This window comes from Peromyscus leucopus, chromosome 1, assembly GCF_004664715.2.
Source record: "Peromyscus leucopus breed LL Stock chromosome 1, UCI_PerLeu_2.1, whole genome shotgun sequence".
Taxonomy (NCBI): Eukaryota; Metazoa; Chordata; class Mammalia; order Rodentia; family Cricetidae; genus Peromyscus; species Peromyscus leucopus.
This window is the reverse complement of record NC_051063.1, coordinates 175,404,393-175,424,597: the sequence shown is the minus strand read 5'-3', so window position 1 is coordinate 175,424,597 and position 20,205 is coordinate 175,404,393. Positions and strand designations below refer to the sequence as shown.

At 42.9% G+C, this 20,205-nt stretch overlaps 1 protein-coding gene across 1 annotated transcript; it reads right to left on the bottom strand.

Annotated features, from left to right (window-relative positions):
• Positions 1-448: 448 nt before the first annotated feature.
• Positions 449-18,456, bottom strand: LOC114686429 (zinc finger protein 468-like). The gene is made up of 4 exons (XM_037202041.1): positions 18,334-18,456; positions 16,935-16,996; positions 11,355-11,481; positions 449-660 (listed from the first exon to the last, which is right to left on the bottom strand). Exons 2-4 carry the CDS (start codon positions 16,962-16,964, stop codon positions 569-571), a joined length of 249 nt encoding a protein of 82 aa, XP_037057936.1. The 5' UTR covers positions 16,965-16,996; positions 18,334-18,456; the 3' UTR covers positions 449-568.
• Between the last annotated feature and the right edge of the window lie 1,749 nt (positions 18,457-20,205).

Below are 20,205 nucleotides of genomic sequence, written 5' to 3'. Positions count from 1 at the left end.
AAGCATTACACTCCTCAGGTAATACCATCATGTCCTAGTCCCAGGTATCAAATCCAGTGCTCTGTGCATGCTAGGCAAGCACTCAGGTAACTGAACTACATCCCAGCTTTTCTTTTTTCTTTTTGGCTTGAGACAGGGTTTCTCTGTGTAGTTTTGGTGCCTATGCTGGATCTCACACTGTAGACCAGGTTGGCCTCGAACTCATAGAGATCCGCCTGCCTCTGCCTCCTGAGTGCTGAGATTGAAGGCGTGAGCCACCACCACCAGGCAGCTTTTCTTACTTATTTCAAAATACTGGAAATGAAAGCAGTTTTGGGTTTTCCCTTGTACTCACTGTTACACTCCCCTCCCCAACAAATGCTGTTTTCAGCTCGGGTATGAATTCTGCCAAACTGGCGCACACAACACCTCGTTCCTGGCCATACTCCCCCATCCCAGGCAGAAAAAGGCTGGAGTCCGTGTTCTCCCTTACCTTAGCACCAGGCCCTGCCACGACAGTGTTGGAAGGAATCACAGTAGTGCCAGTGTGGCTCCTTCCTTCACAGACAGCCAGAGAAAAGCTTCCAGCTCACACACACCGGTTCCGGATGCTCCTCAGACGTTCTGGGGTGGAGAGCTGCAGTTGATCCACTGGATGCCACTCTTTCAATGCAGAGGAATCTGAAGGCGGGGCCAGAGAGGAGACTCTTAGTTAAAATGGAGGTCCTGGTGCATGTGGGAGAGTTTTCTACCGTCGCTCCCCATGCAGCTAAGTTTTTGTGTGAGAGTCAGTCCACCACACACTCTCTCCTACTACTGTCAAGCCATGACAGACTGCCCCTGGCCACTCTTGAGATTCCTTCTCAAGAGCCTCACAGTGATATGATTATCTGTTGTCTCAAAGACTCCCATCATTCGGGCAACCTATGCAAGGAACCTGGAAAGTCTCCAGCTGCTCAAGGCTGTCTGTGGTGCAAGCCTGTGGTAAGACTCCCTGGAGCGTTTAGATCAGCAGTTCACAGGGTGGGGACACAGCCTTTCCTGTCCAGGTGGCCGCTCCCACTGGGAGACTACACTGTACACAGCCATTTTTGCTGTCCCCTTCTGTCTGCAGCAGTAAGTTTGCTGCCTTCATTTTAAATGCCCTTTTTTGTCCTGTCCCAGGCAAGTTGTTTGTGTGAAAAATGTGCAGTTGGGTTTGGGAGGGTGCTGGGGATCAGTTCCCCTGTGGTTTTTCCTGTTTGGAAAGCAGTGTCTGGCTTGCCTCTGGATACAGAGTAGCCATACCTTGACTCCTGCTGTTAGAGGGGTATATAAACCCATGTTGGTAGGAATAAAGAGAGCTGTTTCCCTGACAAACTGAAACTGGGCATCTAGAGTGCTATTTAACCTCGGCGTCCTTCACCAGATTTCCTGCTCCAGCTTCACAGGCCGCAGCACCCCTCTAGATGTGGCATCTGGGTCTTAAGCATCTGCTCACTGGTCATCTGCTCTGTACCTGAGCTTGGCCTAGTAAGGCTGGCCCGGTCACCTGTCCTGAAAACCTTTCCCAAGGTGCTTGGTTTGGGGGAGGGATACAGAGGTTGGCAGGGATGCTTGAACCCACCGCACTTTTCCTTTCTAGATCTTTCCTGAGCTCCCAGGGGAGGAGGAGGAGAAATGGGGAAAGGGTAGGAACAGGAAGATTCTTAGGTTCCTCCTCTCCCAAGAGCTCAAGATTGTTGTGGAAGCTTCTGGGTCCCCACAGCAGTGACTAGATGCTGGGTGGTGGAAAGGTGTACAGTAATACCTCCTCCCTTGTGGTTCCTGCCCAAGCATGCTCTGCAGTGACTGGGCTGGCTGGAGAGCTTCCCTCACTGTTTCCCTTGTGTTGGGGCCTATGCAAGTCTTCACAGAGAGCATCATGCTGGAGCTTTTACCCCACTGGCTCTTTGTCCTGATTTAATTGCCATCTGAACACCTCCACTCCTGTGCTCTGGGGTTCCTGTTCCCTTCTGGGTGGCACTGTACAACTGTTTCATCAACTTATGCTCCTGGGGAAAAGCACAGAGAAATGGCTGCTGTTTCTCTTAGTTTTTCCTTCGCCCAAATGATGAAAAAGGTCTGTTTAACAATCTACCCACTTATAAGTACATGGGTGCTGCGTAAAGTTCTTAATCTAGTTAGCTGGATTTTTCCCCCAAGATGTACCGGCAGGTGTTGAGGTTCTGAGCCATCTAGCTGAGCTCTAACAAACAGTTCAGAGTCTGACTTTCCATTGGTTGAAACAATTCTTTGAATATTTTCCACTCTTGATTTCCCTTCTCACTGAAGTTTCAATGACTTTTTAAAAATGTCTATTCTCATCTCTTGGGACTTAAAGCAGTATTAACTTTGCCTCTGTATAAGGCCACTTAATTGAAACAGGTGAACATTAATATTTTACAAGGTGCAGCCATTGTGGTTCATGGTATTACATGGCCTTTTCATTCATGGATGCCAGAGGAAGGGGTGGAGAACTTTGCATTTCAGACAGAAGCCACTCAACTCGTGTCCCTCATCATCAAGAAAAATTTCTTATAGGAGTTGTTTTTTTTTGTTGTTGTTGTTGTTTTTTGTTTTTTGTTTATTGTTTTTTTTTCTGATACAGGGTTTCTCTGTATAGCTTTGTGCCTCTCCTGGATCTAGCTCTGTAGATTAGGCTGGCCTTGAACTCACAAAGATCCGCCTGCCTCTGCCTCCCAAGTGCTGGGATTAAAGGCCGATGGAGGGAAATGTGGCTGCGCCGGCAAGTCCAGGTGCAGAGAGTTTTTTATAGGGAAAAACTGCAAGTCAGGGCTTACATGCTTTGGCATCTTGGGATTGGGTAGTATGGATATGGGGCAAGGTGATTTTGTAAACAATTGGTCTAGATTTTCAGCTCAAAGTCACATTTGAAACCATTGGGTTAGACTTTTGGTGGGAACCACAACCCGCTGAACAGGATTGATTATCTGGGCTGCTCAGCAGGGTTATCTAGATATCTTCAAGGGCCATAAACCTCAAACAGGATGTCTGTAGGAGGATACTGCTCTGCATCTGTTCGAGTTGTCTTGGCATATTCCTAAGGTCCTTCCTGGAACTGAGTACAGCAGGTGGTCTGAGATGGTGGCCCTGCCCTAAGATTGAGTCTGTATTGCCTTCACAATTCATTTTTTTCTTGTTCTTCCTCTAACTTAGGACTACACTAGCAGAGGAGCATGTTGTTTGAGTCCCAGTTGTATCAGCTGTGGCTCCAGCTTCCAGGTAGGAAGAGGTAGAGGGCTTGTCCAGCCTTTAGGCAGTACACTGCTGTGGCTTCCTGAGATTTTCAGGTTATCAAAAGGCAAAGAAGAAGGGTGCTTAGAAAGAGAATGAAGAGAAACTGAGACAGTGTCATGAGATGCTGCAGCAAGATCCCAGGAAACCTGCTAGGCAGGCAGCACTCTTCCCACCAGAGCTGAAGATCAGCAGGGGACTCAGGCAGACTTCCCAGGCAGTGTGAGGTCTGAGGATGGCCAAGCTCCAAAGTTTGAGACAAGCTCTCCTAAAAACCATGCAGTGTACATAGGCTAGGAGTGGCTTAGAGGAAAAATCCATTTTCCTACTTTTTGTGGCTGTTTTACAGGTGTAGAAGGATCTCATTATGTAGCTCTGCCTGTCAGGAAATTCACTGAGTAGACAAGGCTGACCTCAGACTCACATAGTCCTGCTGGCATTTACCTCCTGAATGCTGTGATTAAAGTCATGTGCCTCTTGGCCCAATTGAATTCCTCCCCTCCAAGTGCTCTACCACTGAGCTAAATCCCCACCCCCCCTTAATATTTTTATGTATGGAAAACTTCAGTTTTGCCTCTTTTTTTTTTTTTGGAGAAAGGGTTCCTCTGTGTAGCTTTTCACCTTTCCTGGAACTCACTTGGTAGCCCAGGCTGGCCTCGAACTCACAGAGATCCTCCTGGCTCTGCCTCCTGAGTACTAAGATTAAAGGTGTGCGCCACCACTGCCCAGCCAGTTTTGCCTCTTAACAAAACCAAATATGTATGCTGTTATGAATTATTATGAAGTGGGGCCCCCCATGGGTATGTATCCCGAGCACAGGGAACCATGCTGGCATGCTGGACAGATGCAGCGGTGGCCGGCGGGCATGGCATCAGGGTGGCCCTTGGACATTCACAACCCAGAGGCTGCATCCGTGTGGAAATGGTTTATTATAAAGATGCAGAGAGACAGAGGAGAGAGGGAAGGAGGAGGGGGAAGAGGAAGGGAAAGAGAGTGAGAAGGGTATGGAGAGGTGCAGGGCTGGGAGAGAATAGAAAGTAATGGGTGGAGTTATCCCTTAATAAGAGACTTCTATGTCAAGATACAGGGCAGTCCCAAGGGGCAGGGTCAGACTATAAACATACACCCTCCCCCCCCCAAAAAAACCCCTAACACCTAGAAATGGGAGGTATACATGTATAGTTGCACATATGAGGTGAAGTTGACTGTGGACACATGCTGAGGCATGGCTCTCGGGTTTCTCACAGGCCTCACCATTCCCTTTCTTTTATCTGGTAGCTTCAGTGATTCACTCCTGTTTGGCAGTTCATGTTTGGGCTCCTGGGGCCTGATCTGTTAAAGAAACAATCTGACTGGGGCAAAATCAGCTCATGGTGCCTCAATTGGTAAGAAGCAGCTCTGTTGTTGCTGGAGGGCTTCTCTCCAGGTTCCCCAAACCCCGCAGACCCACAATCCACTTATAAAATAATCACTCAGACGCTTATATCACTTATAAACTGTATGGCCGTGGCAGGCTTCTTGCTAACTGCTCTTATATCTTAAATTAACCCATTTCTATAAATCTATACCTTGCCACGTGGCTGGTGGCTTACCAGAGTCTTTACATGCTGCTTGTCCTGGCTGTGGCTGCAGTGTCTCTCTCCTCAGCTTTCTGCTTCCTAGAATTCTCCTCTCTCCTTGTCCCACCTACTTCCTGCCTGGCAACCTATTTCTTGCCTGGTCACTGGCCATCAGTGTTTTATTTATATAGAGCAATATCCACAGCAGCTCTGTTTTACCTCAGCAGGTTTTTTGTTTGTTTGTTTGTTTGTTTGTTTGTTTTTTGTTTTTTTTCTTTTTTTTTTTATAGAGGTGATCTCATGTAGCTTAGGCTGGCCTTGACCTTTCTGCACAGATGAAAAAGATCTTTACTTTTTGACCCTCCTGCCTCCATTTCCCCAGTGATGGAATAGCAGGTATATGCCACCTTATGTGGGGCTGGGAATTGAACCCAAGGCCCCTTATAGGCAAGGGAAGTACCCTGTCAACTGAGTCACATCTTAACAGTGGTCAGGGTCCTTTCCCTAGTGAAAGTGCCCCTGTTATGAATGGGAGGCCATGCTGTGCAGAGCACATATCTCTTACATTCTCACCCTGATCCTGAGGTGCTTCATTTTCCATATTCAGCAGCAGGGAGTCAGCAGCAGCCTCCCAAACAGTGGAAGCGATGCTGTTGAGGCCTCGGTCAGTTGCCAGGTACACAGGTGTGCATCCATTGAGCATGGGGTCATCTGCCTAGGGACAGCTTGGACCAGGAACTGCACCGTGCTGTGCTCCTGAGCTTCCACAGCCAGGTGCAGTGCAGTCCATCCACTGGGCCTCCTGGATAGGAATAGGGACGTCAGCTACGAAGTTCAGAGGCCATACACTGATCCTGTGCCCTGGAGATGGAGTTTCAACAGATTTGACATTGTCAGGGGACTTGTGGCTGGACCAGAAGGAGTCAGGTTGTGGACCAGGTGGCATCCTGGCTGCATTCTGAAGCAGTGACTCCATGAATGGTTGGTTCTTCTGCAATGTGGTGACTTGAAGACAGAAAAGGCCTGGGGTGGACTAGGGTAAGGACAGTTGTTGGCCATGTACTGGTCATTTTCTTCAAGGACCACCCTACCCTTCAGCCTCAAGGGACCACTGCCAACACAATTCCTCTAATCCCAAGACTATAAAAACACAACCTCCCATCACCACCCTCAGATCTGAGAAGAAAGGAACTTAAATGTTCCACCTTTCCAGCCATGTTATTGAAACTTTCATGTTTCAAGGATCAGGCTGCTGAATGGCAGTCCTCAACATACCCACTCTTCCAATGTACATACCCAACCTTGCCAGCTCTAAACTCTACCTGTCGTCCAGGCCCAGCTAGACTTCTTACATAAGAAGTTTATAATGTTTATAATGGAGATTTAGATTCCAACTTTGCAGTCTAAAATCCAATTTAGATTTCATCCTTTGTCTCTTTCAAGTTTCTGTTCAAAGGTTCCTGACTCCAAGGCCTTCCCTGAACACTACTCCAGAGAAGTAGTTTTGGAGCTTGGAATTTTCTGGCTGAATCAGTTTCTCACAGTTTGAGGAGTGGGTGGTAAAGGTAGCAGACAAGCAAAAGACTTATACCTGACAGCTACCTCAAGATATCACTTTAAAGGATAATGCTGCATCACCTATAAAAAAAGCATTTTGAACTAAAGGAAACATAAGATAAATATACGTTAAAGATCCAGAAACTAATCAATAGCAAGGGTTTGATGTTCTTATGATGGAAGAATGATTTTATGCTTGACTCTTTTCAGAAATTGAACCAAGTCACAGGTGTCACCCACTCAATGTATCTGATCCAGACAGCATCCCAGAGACCACCAGTCTAAAGACAGTTGACAAACTCATAAAGACCAGACATCCTGGAGAAAGAGGAAGAGATGCCTTGAGGAGATGTCAATATTTTAAATCATTTTAAATCATCAAGCCAGGACTTTGGTAATGCCTACTTCTCAAAAATGATGTTGTTATGTTTACTGACTGTATTGCATGTTAATTCTCAGCCTACCAATGCAGAATCCAGTGCCTTTTATCAAGGGGATAAAAGACAAACCTCTAATGGGAGACAACATGATCTTGTTTGCTATGCTCAGGCAACTTTCCCTCTGGTAAACTACTGTCTTAGGGGTGAAACATTTTTGGTTCATTTGTTTTGTTTTGTTTGGAAAATACTATTATACTACCCCTTGTATCGATTATAAAGGCTAATATGGGACAGGATATATTATGCTCATTTTCCTCAGTAAATTTTTGCAATTGGTTGATCATCAGAATTAAGATAGCTTTTTTCCCCTGAGAATTATGTTGTTGTTGTTGTTGTTTTCTTACTTTTCTTATTCTTTTTAATTTTATATGTATGAGTGGTTTTTTGTTTGTTTGTTTTTCCTTTTATTTTCTTTTACAATACCATTCAGTTCTACATATCAGCCATGGATTCCCTTGTTCTCCCTCCTCCTGCCCCCTCCCCTTCCCCCCAGCCCACCCTCCATTCCCACCTCCTCCAGGGCAAAGCTTCCCCAGAGGACTGAGATTAGCCTGGTAGACTCAGTCCAGGCAGGTCCAGTCCCCTCCTCCCAGACTGAGCCAAGTGTCCCTGCATAAGCCCCAGGTTTCAAACAGCCAACTCATGCAATGAGCACAGGAACTGGTACCACTGCCTAGATGCCTCCCAAACAGAACAAGCCAATCAACTGTCTCACCTATTCAGAGGGCCTGATCCAGTTGGGGGCCCCTCAGCCTTTGGTTCATAGTTCATGTGTTTCCATTCATTTGGATATTTGTCCCTGTGCTTTATTCAACCTTGGTTTCAACAATTCTCGCTCATATAATAAACCCTCCTCTTTCTTGCTAATTAGACTCCTGACGCTCCACCCGGGGCCTAGCTATGGATCTCTGCATCCAGATCCCTCAGTCATTGGATGGGTTTCTGGCATGACTATTAGGGTGTTTGGCCATCCCATCACCAGAGTAGGTCAGTTCCGGCTGTCTCTCGACCATTGCCAGCAGTCTATTAAGAACAGAGAACAGAGACTCACTGGGGGTTCTAACTGATGTACTTCCTTTAAGCACAGAGGCAGAATAAGGTCAGGGAATATTGTGTTCCTTCAAAGGATTGTAATTTACATAGTCACTTGTCTCACCAGCAGCTTTTACCCTCATCTCAGATCTCCTCAGCAGTAGCATTTCTGTTAAAATAGGTAACACGAGTTCTCTAGAATGCTAGCAACTATATCTAATACATTTTGAGCTTTCTTTAATGCCAGATAAGCTTACTCCCCTTGGGGTACATTTGGGAAGCAGATGAAGTTCTCGTTGAATGTGTATAGTTGACACAGGCATGGTCATACCAAGGATTTCAATGTCATACCCATGGGAATGGCAAAGCCTTCCCCTGTTCAGTCTTGAAGAAAAGCAAAAGCCGCCCTGAGGACCTATTATCAGTGTTGACTGTATGTAAAACTTACATTTGTAGGTTTTCACTGGTGAATCAGTATTTTAAAGGTGGATAATAACTGAGTATTAGCATTGGTGTGTGTATGGGTTCCTTTAGGATCAATTTTCTGATGGATCTACACTTTTAGCACTAGTTTTGACAGATGCTATGCATTTGGGGGGTTTTCTAGAATGGACTTTATAGGGTGCATTAATAATGAGGCATTAATTTAACAAAACTGAACAAAGTGTTTTCTCCTTACTATTAATTTTTTGGTGGACAAAAGTTTTGAGGAAAAATTGTGGGTTCATTACATGCTTTATAATATGATTATTCAAGAGATGGAACATACATCCTTGCATGAGACGTGAGATCCTGTCCCCAATGCAGACATGGCTAACTAGAGGAAGGCTGACCCAAGATCCATAGGAACAGATGTGGAGAGTCCAGACCTGTACACCTGGAGAGGTACTTGTGCTTCCATTTGGAAGACAGGATAAATATTACTTGTAATCTTATTGTGTGAATAAATGAGTGTTATACCCAAAAAAAGAGAGGAAACATGTATATATATTTACTCATAAAAAGAGAAGAACTGTAAAAGAACAAAGTATGCATGTGACTGAAGTCCATTTTGTTGGATGAATGAGTTTTACTCAGTTACAGGAATATGTGAAAGGAGTTGCTTACAGTAGTAAAAGGGGCTCAGACAGTTGCTACCATGAAACACCTTGGGATACAAATTATGAACATTGGACATCCTGAGCCCACTGCACATGTGTAGGCCTATCTACATGTTGGAGGGTATCATTTCATCAGAGCTTCTTCTAAGCATCATTTCTGGTCTGAGTTTCTTCGGGAGACTTAAGCATAAGCAATCTTATCAGTTTTTCAGACTTCCCAATGATATATGAAGATGTTATTTTTGTGTGTGTGTTACTACCTTCCCTTCATGATGAAATGTTGCAATCTCCAGAAAATATTTAATCAACAGTACCTCCCTATTTTTATCAATTTGCATAAATTATGCAGTCTTTGAGATTAAGATTAAAATGTTTTAATGAATTTTTTTCTACATTTAGAATGTTTGCTTAGTGCAAACTATAGATATTTTCTAAGAGTTGAACATTACATAAAGGTTATTTAAATTCATAATATTTTCTAGTGTCCTTTAAGGACAGAGCTTGGAAAAATCATATACAAAATCACTTACAACAGAAACTTTTCTCCCCAGGATGAATTTTCTGATGGATCCTTAGCTGTGTCTGCTAGCTAAAGCATTAGTAGCATTAGCTACAAGGATTCTCTCTTGTATGAACTCTCTGATGTTTAAGAGTTGAGGCACATATGAATGATTTCACACATTTACTACATTTGTAAGGTTTCTCTCCTATATGAAGTTGCTGATGTATTCTAAACTCTGAAGAACTTGAAAAGGACTTTTTACATTCCCAACATTTGTAAGGTTTTTCTCCTGTATGAATTTTCTCCAGTTTTCGAAGACCTGATCTATAGTTAAATAATTTCTCACATTCACTACATTTGTAAGGTTTCTTTCCTGTATGACTTTTCTCATGTGACTCAAGATTTGTGCTACATGCAAAAGGACTTTACACATTCATTACATTTGTAAGGTTTCTCACCTGTGTGAGTTCTCTGATGTTTTATATGAGTTGAGCCACATGCAAATGATTTCTCACATTCCCTACATTTGTAAGGTTTTTCTCCTGTATGAATTCTTTGATGATTTGTAAGGGTTGAACTATTTGTAAATGACTTCTCACATTCACTACATTTGCAAGGTTTCTCTCCTATATGAATCTTCTGATGATATTTAAGAGTAGAACTATATGTAAATGATTTCATGAATCCACTACATTTGTAAGATTTCCCTCCTGCATGAATCCTCTGATGATTTTTAAGAGTTGAATTGTGTGTAAATGACTTCTTACACTCACTACATTTGTAAGGTTTCTGTCCTTTATGAGATTTCTGATGTGTTCCAAGATTTGAGCTACATCCAAAAGATTTTTCACATTCACCATATTTGTAAGGCTCCTCTCCCGTATGAATTCTCTGATGGTTTCCTGTAGTATTGTGGTTTTAAAAGGTATGCACCTAGATGATTCATAAAGCATTTTGCCAAGGTCATTATCTTTATAAGACTTCTTTTGGATATTCACATGCTGATAGTACTATTTGATCCTTGATCTTCTCATATTTACCACATATGCGATGTTTCTCTGGAAAGTGAGACCAAATACAGCTAATAGGAACTGATGAATGAGTAAGAGAGTCAATACTTGAAATTCCCTCAAGTTAACTAGCATTTACTAAAAGCAGAGCTCTTAGCATAGGCCTTCTGTGTTTTACTCTCATTAACTGAACAGTAATAAAAACACTCTAGTCTCCATTAAACACAAGGATCACTGAAGGGGCTTCCATCCTCACATGAAATGGATATTTTGAAGAGGCAGGAAAAAAATGGGTGATTAAGAAAGCATCATATGTGGATTATTTCTATACAGAGTCATACTGTGCAGCCGTGGCTGACTAGGAACTCACTAGGTAACTCAAGCTAGCCTGAAACTCACCAGTTCCTCTTGGTTCAGCCTCCCTAGTGCTAGGATTAAAATCATGTTCACCAGGACTAAAGATACAGACCAGATTTCAAAAATTGATCAATAAAACAAACAAAAAACAACAACATAGCTACCATAGTATTTTCTCTATTTTAAAACTTCTCCATTTTTTAAGTCAGAAAGAGGTGAATAGTTTAATTCAATAGTAAAATAAAAATATTCCAATTACTAACGGTATTTCACTACATTTCCATGCTCTGAATATTCAATATTCTTTGAAGTTTTCAGCTAAAAACTAGTTAAGAGGCCTTGAGATATCACAGTATATAGCATTCGTTGCTTTTGCAGAAAAAATGTAAAAGAAGCACCAGGTAAAATTAAGTTTATTACCAGGATTTCCCTCATTTCTGGTAGTAGTCATAGAATGTTCATGGAGTTTATTTAAAAATAACACACAAAAATAGGTAAATATAAACAATGTGCCAGGAATTCTACAAGAAGAACATTCTTACCTACAAAAACCAGATTTCTGTAATTCTCCAACATCACATCAATATATAAAGTCCTCCAAGCAGGATTCAGACATTCCCACTCCTCATGGGAAAAGTCTTCATCCAAATCACTGAATCCCAACAGACCCTGTAATAGAAAATTACCCTTTTACCATATGCTTTGGGCAAAATGCTTTCCTATGGAAAGAAACATAAGGAATGACAGCCACTTTTGTGATACAGATGAAGCATGACAATTATTAAAGACTAAAGTTTTCTAGAGGTTGTACAGAGATAGGTTAGCAATTTCAAGCACTAGCTGCTCTTTCAGAGGATTCACATTCAATTCCTACTACACAACTGAGTTTAACTCCAGTTCCATGGGATCCAATGCTTACTCCTGATCTCTGCAGGCAGGAGGTAGACAGCAGTCATGCAGATATTTTAAAGGAAAAATGAAAGTTGATTTTGAAGATACTTTCTAGAATATTCATACTGTTTTTTTAAAATCTCTGTAAAAACAGGATGAGATAAAGATTTTGCAATTAAACTTTTATGGAATATAAAATAACTATTTGAGGGATAGATGTAGAGATGCACCGTTATGAGGGGCATTTTGAAATCAAACATTATCACTGTGTCTAATCTCACATGGAAAAGTTATGATAAGCAAAACTGCTTCCAAATGTTTCACCTATCGTCCTGCTCTCATATGGATGCTGGCTCAATCTGAATCTTGGCCTCACAAGATGCTGTTCTAAAATGCTCAGTTGGGATACTGAAGCCCAGGTTCCATGCTGCACCCTCTGTAGAACAATGTGGAAGGCAGAATTCAGGGATGAATTCAAAGTCAGTGAGGTCTGTTGTTTTTTCTGATAAGGAAGATCAGTAAGAGTACATATATCCCATGCTCTAAAATACACAACAAAGTCAAATAATCTGTGATGTTAAGTTATGACACTACTTTGACTACCATGAAATAGAAAAATCAGTATTAGATACTGTTATCCCACAAGCCAATACAGATGAATAACAATTTCAGAAATTCCATATATGGTTTTACTACAGAATAGGTAGAGAAATTTGTATAAATAAATAGCCTATATGACAATGAATTCAGATGAAGTAGAAAAATCTTCTGTGATCAACAAGAATGTGCAATGTTTGTCAGAATTATATTGATTCTTCATTAATATTAAGTATTTTGCTGCCTATAAGATCAGCTCAATTTAAAACTTGAATCTTGTCATTCTAATTCTGTTCTTTAATTCAATATTTGAGCTCACTCCTCTAAGAGAATTTTATATTGCTTGAAAAATTGTCATTTATTATTGTTCTTTCATATTTCTGAAAGAAGACACAAGGTTATTATCCCCACTCCTTGAAAAATGTCCATGAGAAATGTAAAGCTGAAGGCTAGAGAAAGACATCAGTGGTAAAAAGAACTTGCTGTTCTTGCAGGGAAACCCAGTTCACTTCTATCTACTCATGTGGCAGCTCACTACAGTACCTGATTCCAGAGCCAAGTGTTTTGTGCCAACCTCGGGACTCCATGTTTACCAGGCAGGCATGCAGTACATATAAAAACATGCTGAAAACATTCACATATGTAAATACATTGTATTTAAAAGAAAGAATGGAAACCTGTCCATTGCAGCCTCACTTCAGAATCTCCACCTAGGTCATACAGTAACTTTGGGGAAGCAAAACCATAGGATGGGGGAGCTTTCCTCTCCCCAAAAGAAAAGAGAGCAAAATCATTAACAGAGGCATTCACTGAGGCTAGAAAATTGATGGTTTATGCACAGCTCCAAGACAACTGTTTCTAGAAAAGTCTTACTTTATATTTCACATGATGCAATATCAATATGGGGCTTGCTTTGCTTATAAAATGTTCTGTGGTACAATGTCTGAAAAACAAAATGAAGGACAAAGAGAAATTACTAATCTATTGAAAATGTACCATTGACCATTGGAATCGAGAGAATGATAAGGGCAAGAGATCTCCTGAGACAAATATATTTCAGGTATTCAAATCCTGTGTTCCCAGTCCCCAACTCAAACAGAGACCCCCTGCCTGACCAGAGGCCATGCAGGCCACCAAAACTGCAGGTATGCCATCTGCCAGAGGACATTCACTCACTCTGTAGTCACCTGACCACTCCACTCTCAAACCCCTCCCATCTTCACCAAGGTGTCATTTCCCCGCCCACAACTCAGACAGAGACCCCCTACTTGATGAGATGTTATGCTGGCCACCAGAAATCTAGATAGGTCACCCACCACAGACCACCTCTACTCTCTCAGTGCCTGCCCAACCTACCCCCAACATTCTTTACCCTCGTCATTAACTTGTCCCAGCTCCTGACTCAGGCAGAGACCCCCTGCTTGACCAGAAGCCATGCTGTTTACCATAAGACCAAGTATGCCACATGCCAACAATACTCCCCTCATACACTCAGTGCACTCTCCATTCTCAATTCACCCACAACACCTCATCACTATGTCCAAACCTCCAACTCAGGTGAAACCCTGCTTGACCAGATGCCTCCCCAGCCACCAGAAATCCAGCCCTCAACATGAATGAAAGACACATACTCAACCACAGGCCACATCAACCTGGAGACCAGAGATAATACATAAACCAACCAACCAACCAAAAATCAAAAAAAAAAAAAAACCTAAAACCAAAAAAACAAACAAACAAAAAAAATCCACCCAATAAACACCCCTCCAACAAAGATTAAGTCAGAAACTGACACCTGCACCTATAACCACCACAAACCCAGATGCCTAGATGCCAGCCCAAGAGCACAATCCAAAACAGCCAAGGCCACATCACCACCAGAGCCCAGCTATCTTACTAAATCAAGTCCTGAATATTCCAACACAACTGAAGCACAAAAAAATAAAGACATTAAAACCAGGTTTGTGGAGGTGATGGAAGTCCTTAAAGAGGACATAAATAAATCCCTTAAAGAAATCAAGAAAAACACAAACAAAAACAGAGAAAATTAATAAATCTCTTAAAGAATGATAAGAATAAACAGTTAAAGGAAATGAATAAAATTTTTCAAACCTAAAAAAGAAATAGAAACAATAAAGAAAACACAAACTGGAGGAATTCTGGAAATAAAAAAAAAAGAATGTAAGTAAACAGGAACAAAAGATGCAAGCATCACCAGGAGAATCCAACACATGGATGAAAGAATTCCCATGCAAGGATTGTCCTGGGAAGGGGAAATAGAATAGATTTGGCCAGTGGACTAGGGGCAAGTGGTAACTGAGAAATGATCTTCTTCAAGACCCAGCTCTAATACTTTTGTGTATATACCCAAAATATGCTCCATCCTACAACAAGGACACTTGCCCAACTATGCTCATAGCTGCATTATTCACAATAGCCAGAAACTGGTAACTCATGTCCTTCAGTCAAAGAATGTATAAAGGAAATGTGGGGTGTTTACACAATGGAGTATTGATGGGAGCCATAAGTCTAAGTGATCCTTGACATACATGCCACCACATTTAGGCTTCTCTCCTCTTTTCCTAGATCTAGGCCTTGCTTAAGTCTCCATAGCACCAGAACCTCTTCTCATAAATATCAGAACCTCTTCTCAGAAATCAGGTGACCACGCTACAGTTAGGCAGTTAGGCAAGAATAGATAATCCTCATAGCAACATTCCCTGCTGGCAGAACAACCCATGGTTAAAGTCCCCTCTCTGCTTGCACCCCCCTTTGCCCCTCCCTATATATGCCATAAGAGGAAAGTAAGATTTTGGAGCTTGATCAGACATCCTGTCTTGCTCTCATTCTTTGTGTCCATTGTCCCTCTTCACTCGCTGGCCCTCCCTTCAGGTCCCTGTTGAAGACCCCACTGGCAGGGGCAGAGTATTACTCAGCTGTTGAAAATAATCACATCATGAAATCTACAGGTAAATGGATGCAACTACAAGAAATTATCCTGAGTGAGGTAACCCATTATAGAAAATATGGTATGAACTCACTGAGAAGTTAGCTGTTAATAAAGGTTAAGAATGCTACAACCCACAGACCCAGAGAGGATAAGTAACAAATTGGGCTCAAAGCTGGATGTATGGATCTCCCTTGGAAGGGGAAATTGATTTTCCAGATGGATTAGGAGGGATCAAGTGGTAGGGGAGGGGTGGAGGAAGACAGTACAGGGGAGAGAGTCTAATGAATTGGAGAACATTTGGGGGGCTACATGGAACCCTAGTGCAGTGGAAACTTCCACAATACTATGAGAGTAACCCTAGGGAAGACTCCTAGTAATGGAGGAAATAGAGTCTGAACTGGCCATATTCTTTAACCAGACACCTTCCAGTGTTGAGACTGGGACAACAACCCAGCCACAAAACCTTCAACCTACAATCTATCCTGACTGCAAGATATGCAGGGACAATGGAAGTGTCGAACTTTTGGGAGTGGGCAGACACTGATTGGTCTAAATTGAGGCCCAGGGTACAAAAGGGAGTCCACGCCCAACACTGCCAGGAAGACCAGGAAGCAGAGGCTGGAAAGCCCAGAGACCTGTAATAGAAAACAAAAAAAAAAAAAAAAAAAAAAAAAAAAAAAAAAAAAAAAAACATGTGTTCCAAATGATCCACATGATATTCTGCTATACTCATGGATCATTGCCTAGCCTAATTCTCATCTGAAAAGCTTCTTCTGGTGCTTATTGGAGCATACAGAGATCCACAGCCAAACATTAGATAGAGAGAGTCCAAATTGGAGATCCCATGAGGTCCCTCCCTCAGAGCACAAGGTCTGTTCATTTCTGAAAGGAACCAGAGGAATACTGAGTGGGAGGTGGGAAGTGTGGGAAGAAACTGGGAGGAGTGGCAGGAGGGGAACCACAGTTGGTTGGGATGTGTTGTATGTGAGAAAAATATAAATCAGAATTAAAAGGCTGAAAAAGAAAAAAAACAAACAAACACCTAGAGGCACATCATCACTGAATGATATCAAATGCCAATGAGAAAAACCAGTATACTACAATCTGCATCTCTTCACAGAAAAATCAGTTTCATGGCAAGAGCAAGGTAGAGCATTCCATCTATCATCTGCCCACTCTACACTGCTGAAACATTCAGTATTAGGATTTAGACTTTTCTGTTCTTTTCTGTGATATAAGGAAATAGTTTCATGTATTTGCATGGCCACATTCAAAATCCCTGGTTCTGGAAACCTGTCCATCCCTGAAATGTAACCTTCAGGGCACATCAGACTTTCCTTCATCACTAATATATAGGGACACAGATCCATCCTCTGTAGGAACTGTAGGGCAGCAATATATGTCATTGATCATCATTCACAATGGACTCTCTTTCACAACTTCAGGTCTCAAGTCTATGAAAAATAGTTGCTTCACAGTAGTAATGGAGAGAATATAAAATAGAACAAGGCTGTGCTATGTAGGTCACATGATTTAACTACAATTTTGATAACCAGAGAAGAAAAAAGAAAAAAAGTCACAGGAAATAAACACATCTGATGACATTGTCCAAGGCAGAATACTAAAGCCTTCATGACTTCATATCAAAATAATTTGCAAGGAAATATCCGGACACAACACTGACCTGCGGCTCATTTACAGTATACACAGCCATTCTCCTTGTTGATCTTCTCCAAGTTTCTGTCTCTGGAACAAAGACCGGAATTCTTGTTCACATTTCACATCAAGGTGTAAAAAGCACGAACCTACAAAAACTACAACCGTGTTATGTGTGTTATGGACAAAGTCATACACAGGAAATAATGCAAACACCCAAGTGATACCAGGTCTTGTCAATATTTCTACAGAGAGGAAGAGCATGTGAAATTATACTTAGAGTACTAAAAGAAAATAACTCTCAGGTGGTGTGAGCATCACAGCCTTCTTTCTGTTTCTAGGACCTGGCTATGGGAACAATATTTTTATTAAGGGCAGTTTTGTGACCATATGGCAACAGGACGGTACTGTCTGCCTGCTTCCTGCTCATTACCTTCTCTGCCGGGGTCAATGAGCAGAGGTCCAAAAGTTTGCTTTTCTAGCCAACTTTGGCATTCTTCTGGTCTGTGCTGGGCCCAGATATCTGGGTCCCAGGGAGGGAGCCTCTGCAGATGGACTTGTCAATGGGGGGGGTCAGAGTGGCAAGGGTGCACAGCTCTGACTGATCTCTGCTTAAGCCAAGCACAGAAGCTCCTAGGCTGAGAGAGAGCTGTCTCTCTGCCTATCACAAGGATGGAGGTGGAGGCAGCAGGCTTGACTGGTGTATGTGATCTGATGATGTTCTTTCTCCCTTCCTTCTTGTATGCCTGTTCTCTGTGACGGAAACTAGACGCCTTCGGAGGCTCTCTGATTAAATAAACTTTTCCCCCTCCCCAGCTCCCTGTGACCTCCCAATGCTTAACCCCTTGGACAGGCTAGGAGGCTGGCAGACTGGGTCTAGGGGTTGAACATGGCCCTAGTGTGGACCTGGATATAAGGGGGAGAAGGAACCATTCGGCCTCAGAAGGGCTGAAGTTAAAGGACAGGCCTAGAGCCAAGACAACCAGAGTGTTGCTCTGATTTAGAAAGGTCATTTTTTTTTCTTTTTTGCTCACTTTTTTTAAGACAAGATGTAGCCCACAGTGACCTCGCATTTCATATGTCCCTAAAGATGACCTTGAACTGCTCTTGTTATCTTCACCTATCACATGCTGGTATTGCAGGTATGCACCTCCGTGTCCTGGATCTGGAGATCAAATCCAGGACTCTGTGAGTGCTAAACAAGCACTCAGCTAACTGAGCTGCACTCCAGCCCCTTTCTAATTTCCAAGTACTGGCAATGGAGTTTCCGCTTCACTGTTTATTCCCTCCCCCTCCGCACCTCTCCCCCACAACGCTGTCCACAGTTCCTGGAACAAACTGCCAAACTGGCCAGCACCACCTCTAGCTCCCGGCCGTCCTCCCACATCCCTGTGCAGGAAAAGGCTGAGGCCCGGGATCTCCCTTACCTTGGCACCAGGCCCTGATGGGAAACTGCTGGAGGAATTGAAATATGGCATTGGCTTCTCTTTCAGCCTGAAACCACCAGAGATTCTGCCAATCCAGGCCCCTTCTCCAGCCCGGCAGGCCTCCTTCTGTACTTGCGTCCTGTGACGTCAGGACGTCAACGGGGTGGGCCTTGGCAGTGGCAGTTCTGAGATGCCATTCCCTTAAAACAGAAGGGTCCCAGGCAGATATCTGTGAGTTCGAGGCCAGCCTGGTCTAGAGAGCAAGATCCAGGACAAGCACCAAAATTACACAGAGAAACTCTGTCTTGAAAAACAAAAAACAAATTAATAATAATAATAATGATGATGATGATGATGATGATGATGATGATAAAACGGAAGGATCTAATCCTAGCTGACCTTAGCGTGAGCCCGCTGCAAGTCTGCCCCCGTCTGGATCCGCAGCCAGCAAGGCAGTGGTTAGACTGGTGATTGGCAGCCACATGTGGGAGCCATGAACCCTGAAGGCAGACATGTTGACCTTCGACTTTCATACACTGTTGCAGGGTCCCAAGTGTCTGCATAGTGGCGGATTGCTTTGTAGGTGACTCAGTACAGCCAGAGTCTGGCCCTACCACCTGTCCTGGAAGCCTTTCCTAAGGAGCTTGGTTTGGTGGAGCTGTCCATGGGTTGGCAGAGTTGCTTGAACCCACTGTGCTTTCCTTGTATAGATCTTTTCTCCGCTCTCCCAGTGGAAAAGGAGGAAAAACTGAGAGGGGTGGGCCAAGAAAGATTCATAGGCTCCTCCCCACCAGAGAGCACAGGTTGTTTTGCCCAGACAGCATAGCAGTGGGAGGGTGTAGAGTGGGGTGGTCTCCCTGTGTGGCTGCTCCCCATGCATACTCTGCAGTGACTCGGGTGGCTGGGGCCACCATTTACTTGTGTTCAGGCCTATGCAAGTGTGCAAAGGAGCAATCATGGAGGAGCTTTTACCTCAGACTCTTTGTCCTGCTTTAGTTGCTCCTTGAACACCTGCACTACTGTGCCCTTGGGTTTTCTTGTCCTGATGGAGGAAAAGTTACTAGTTAGACTTTTCATATTTTTTAAAGTCCTGCCCAATAATCTTTTTTTTTTTTAAGCTTTTGAAAGAAGCATTTATTTGTAGTATGTGCATTACAGGAAACACAACACAAGAAGCCAAGAGCAGCCCCCCAGTCACAAGCAGCTCAGCTTGACGTGTCCTTCTAGACGCTGCAAGTGTACACACATTTAGGGAACTGAGATTATCAATAATCTTAACTAGGCATTCAATTCTTTGTGTTGTAGTTACATGAAGTCCTTATTGAAACCGTTGTTTCAGCTATGATGCCCACTGAAACTCATGAACACATTCATCAAGATTAAATGAACTTGAGCCAGCCTGGCTCCTGAGACCCAATTGTTTTTCTTAATCCCTAACCAAACCACAGTCTATATAGCTCTTCAAGGTAAACTCATGAGTCTTAGCTGTGTGACTCTTCCTTGTTCTTATTTTCTATCCTCTGCAGCCCCTGTTTTGTCAGGGGCGGGGCAACACTAATCCTACCTTTACCTATATTAATTTCCCACTCAGCTGACCTCTGTCACAGTCCCTCACTATATTTATCAAAAACTCTTAGTCATCAAATCCCATTTACACTAAAACTATTATAGTATAAAATCACTGCTTCAGTTAAAGAGTACACCTTAAGAGGAAATCATCTTCATAATAATCCATAGGAAACATGCCAAGTAGAGCAGAATATTTCCAATCCCACCACATTAAAGGCAGTGGGGATCACCCTACACCCATTTACACCATGCCAGATACCAGAAAAAATGGCAGACCAGAGAAAAGCAGCAACCATGTAAAGG

Excerpts from the sequence above, each read along its gene's own strand:
- LOC114686429 (XM_037202041.1), bottom strand. The coding sequence starts at position 16,964 with ATGGCTGTGTATACTGTAAATGAGCCGCAG. Across the intron at positions 11,482-16,934 it reads ATACTGTAAATGAGCCGCAG|GGTCTGTTGGGATTCAGTGA; the intron begins GTCAGTGTTGTG and ends TTTCTATTACAG. Across the intron at positions 661-11,354 it reads CAGAAATCTGGTTTTTGTAG|ATTCCTCTGCATTGAAAGAG; the intron begins GTAAGAATGTTC and ends CCCCGCCTTCAG.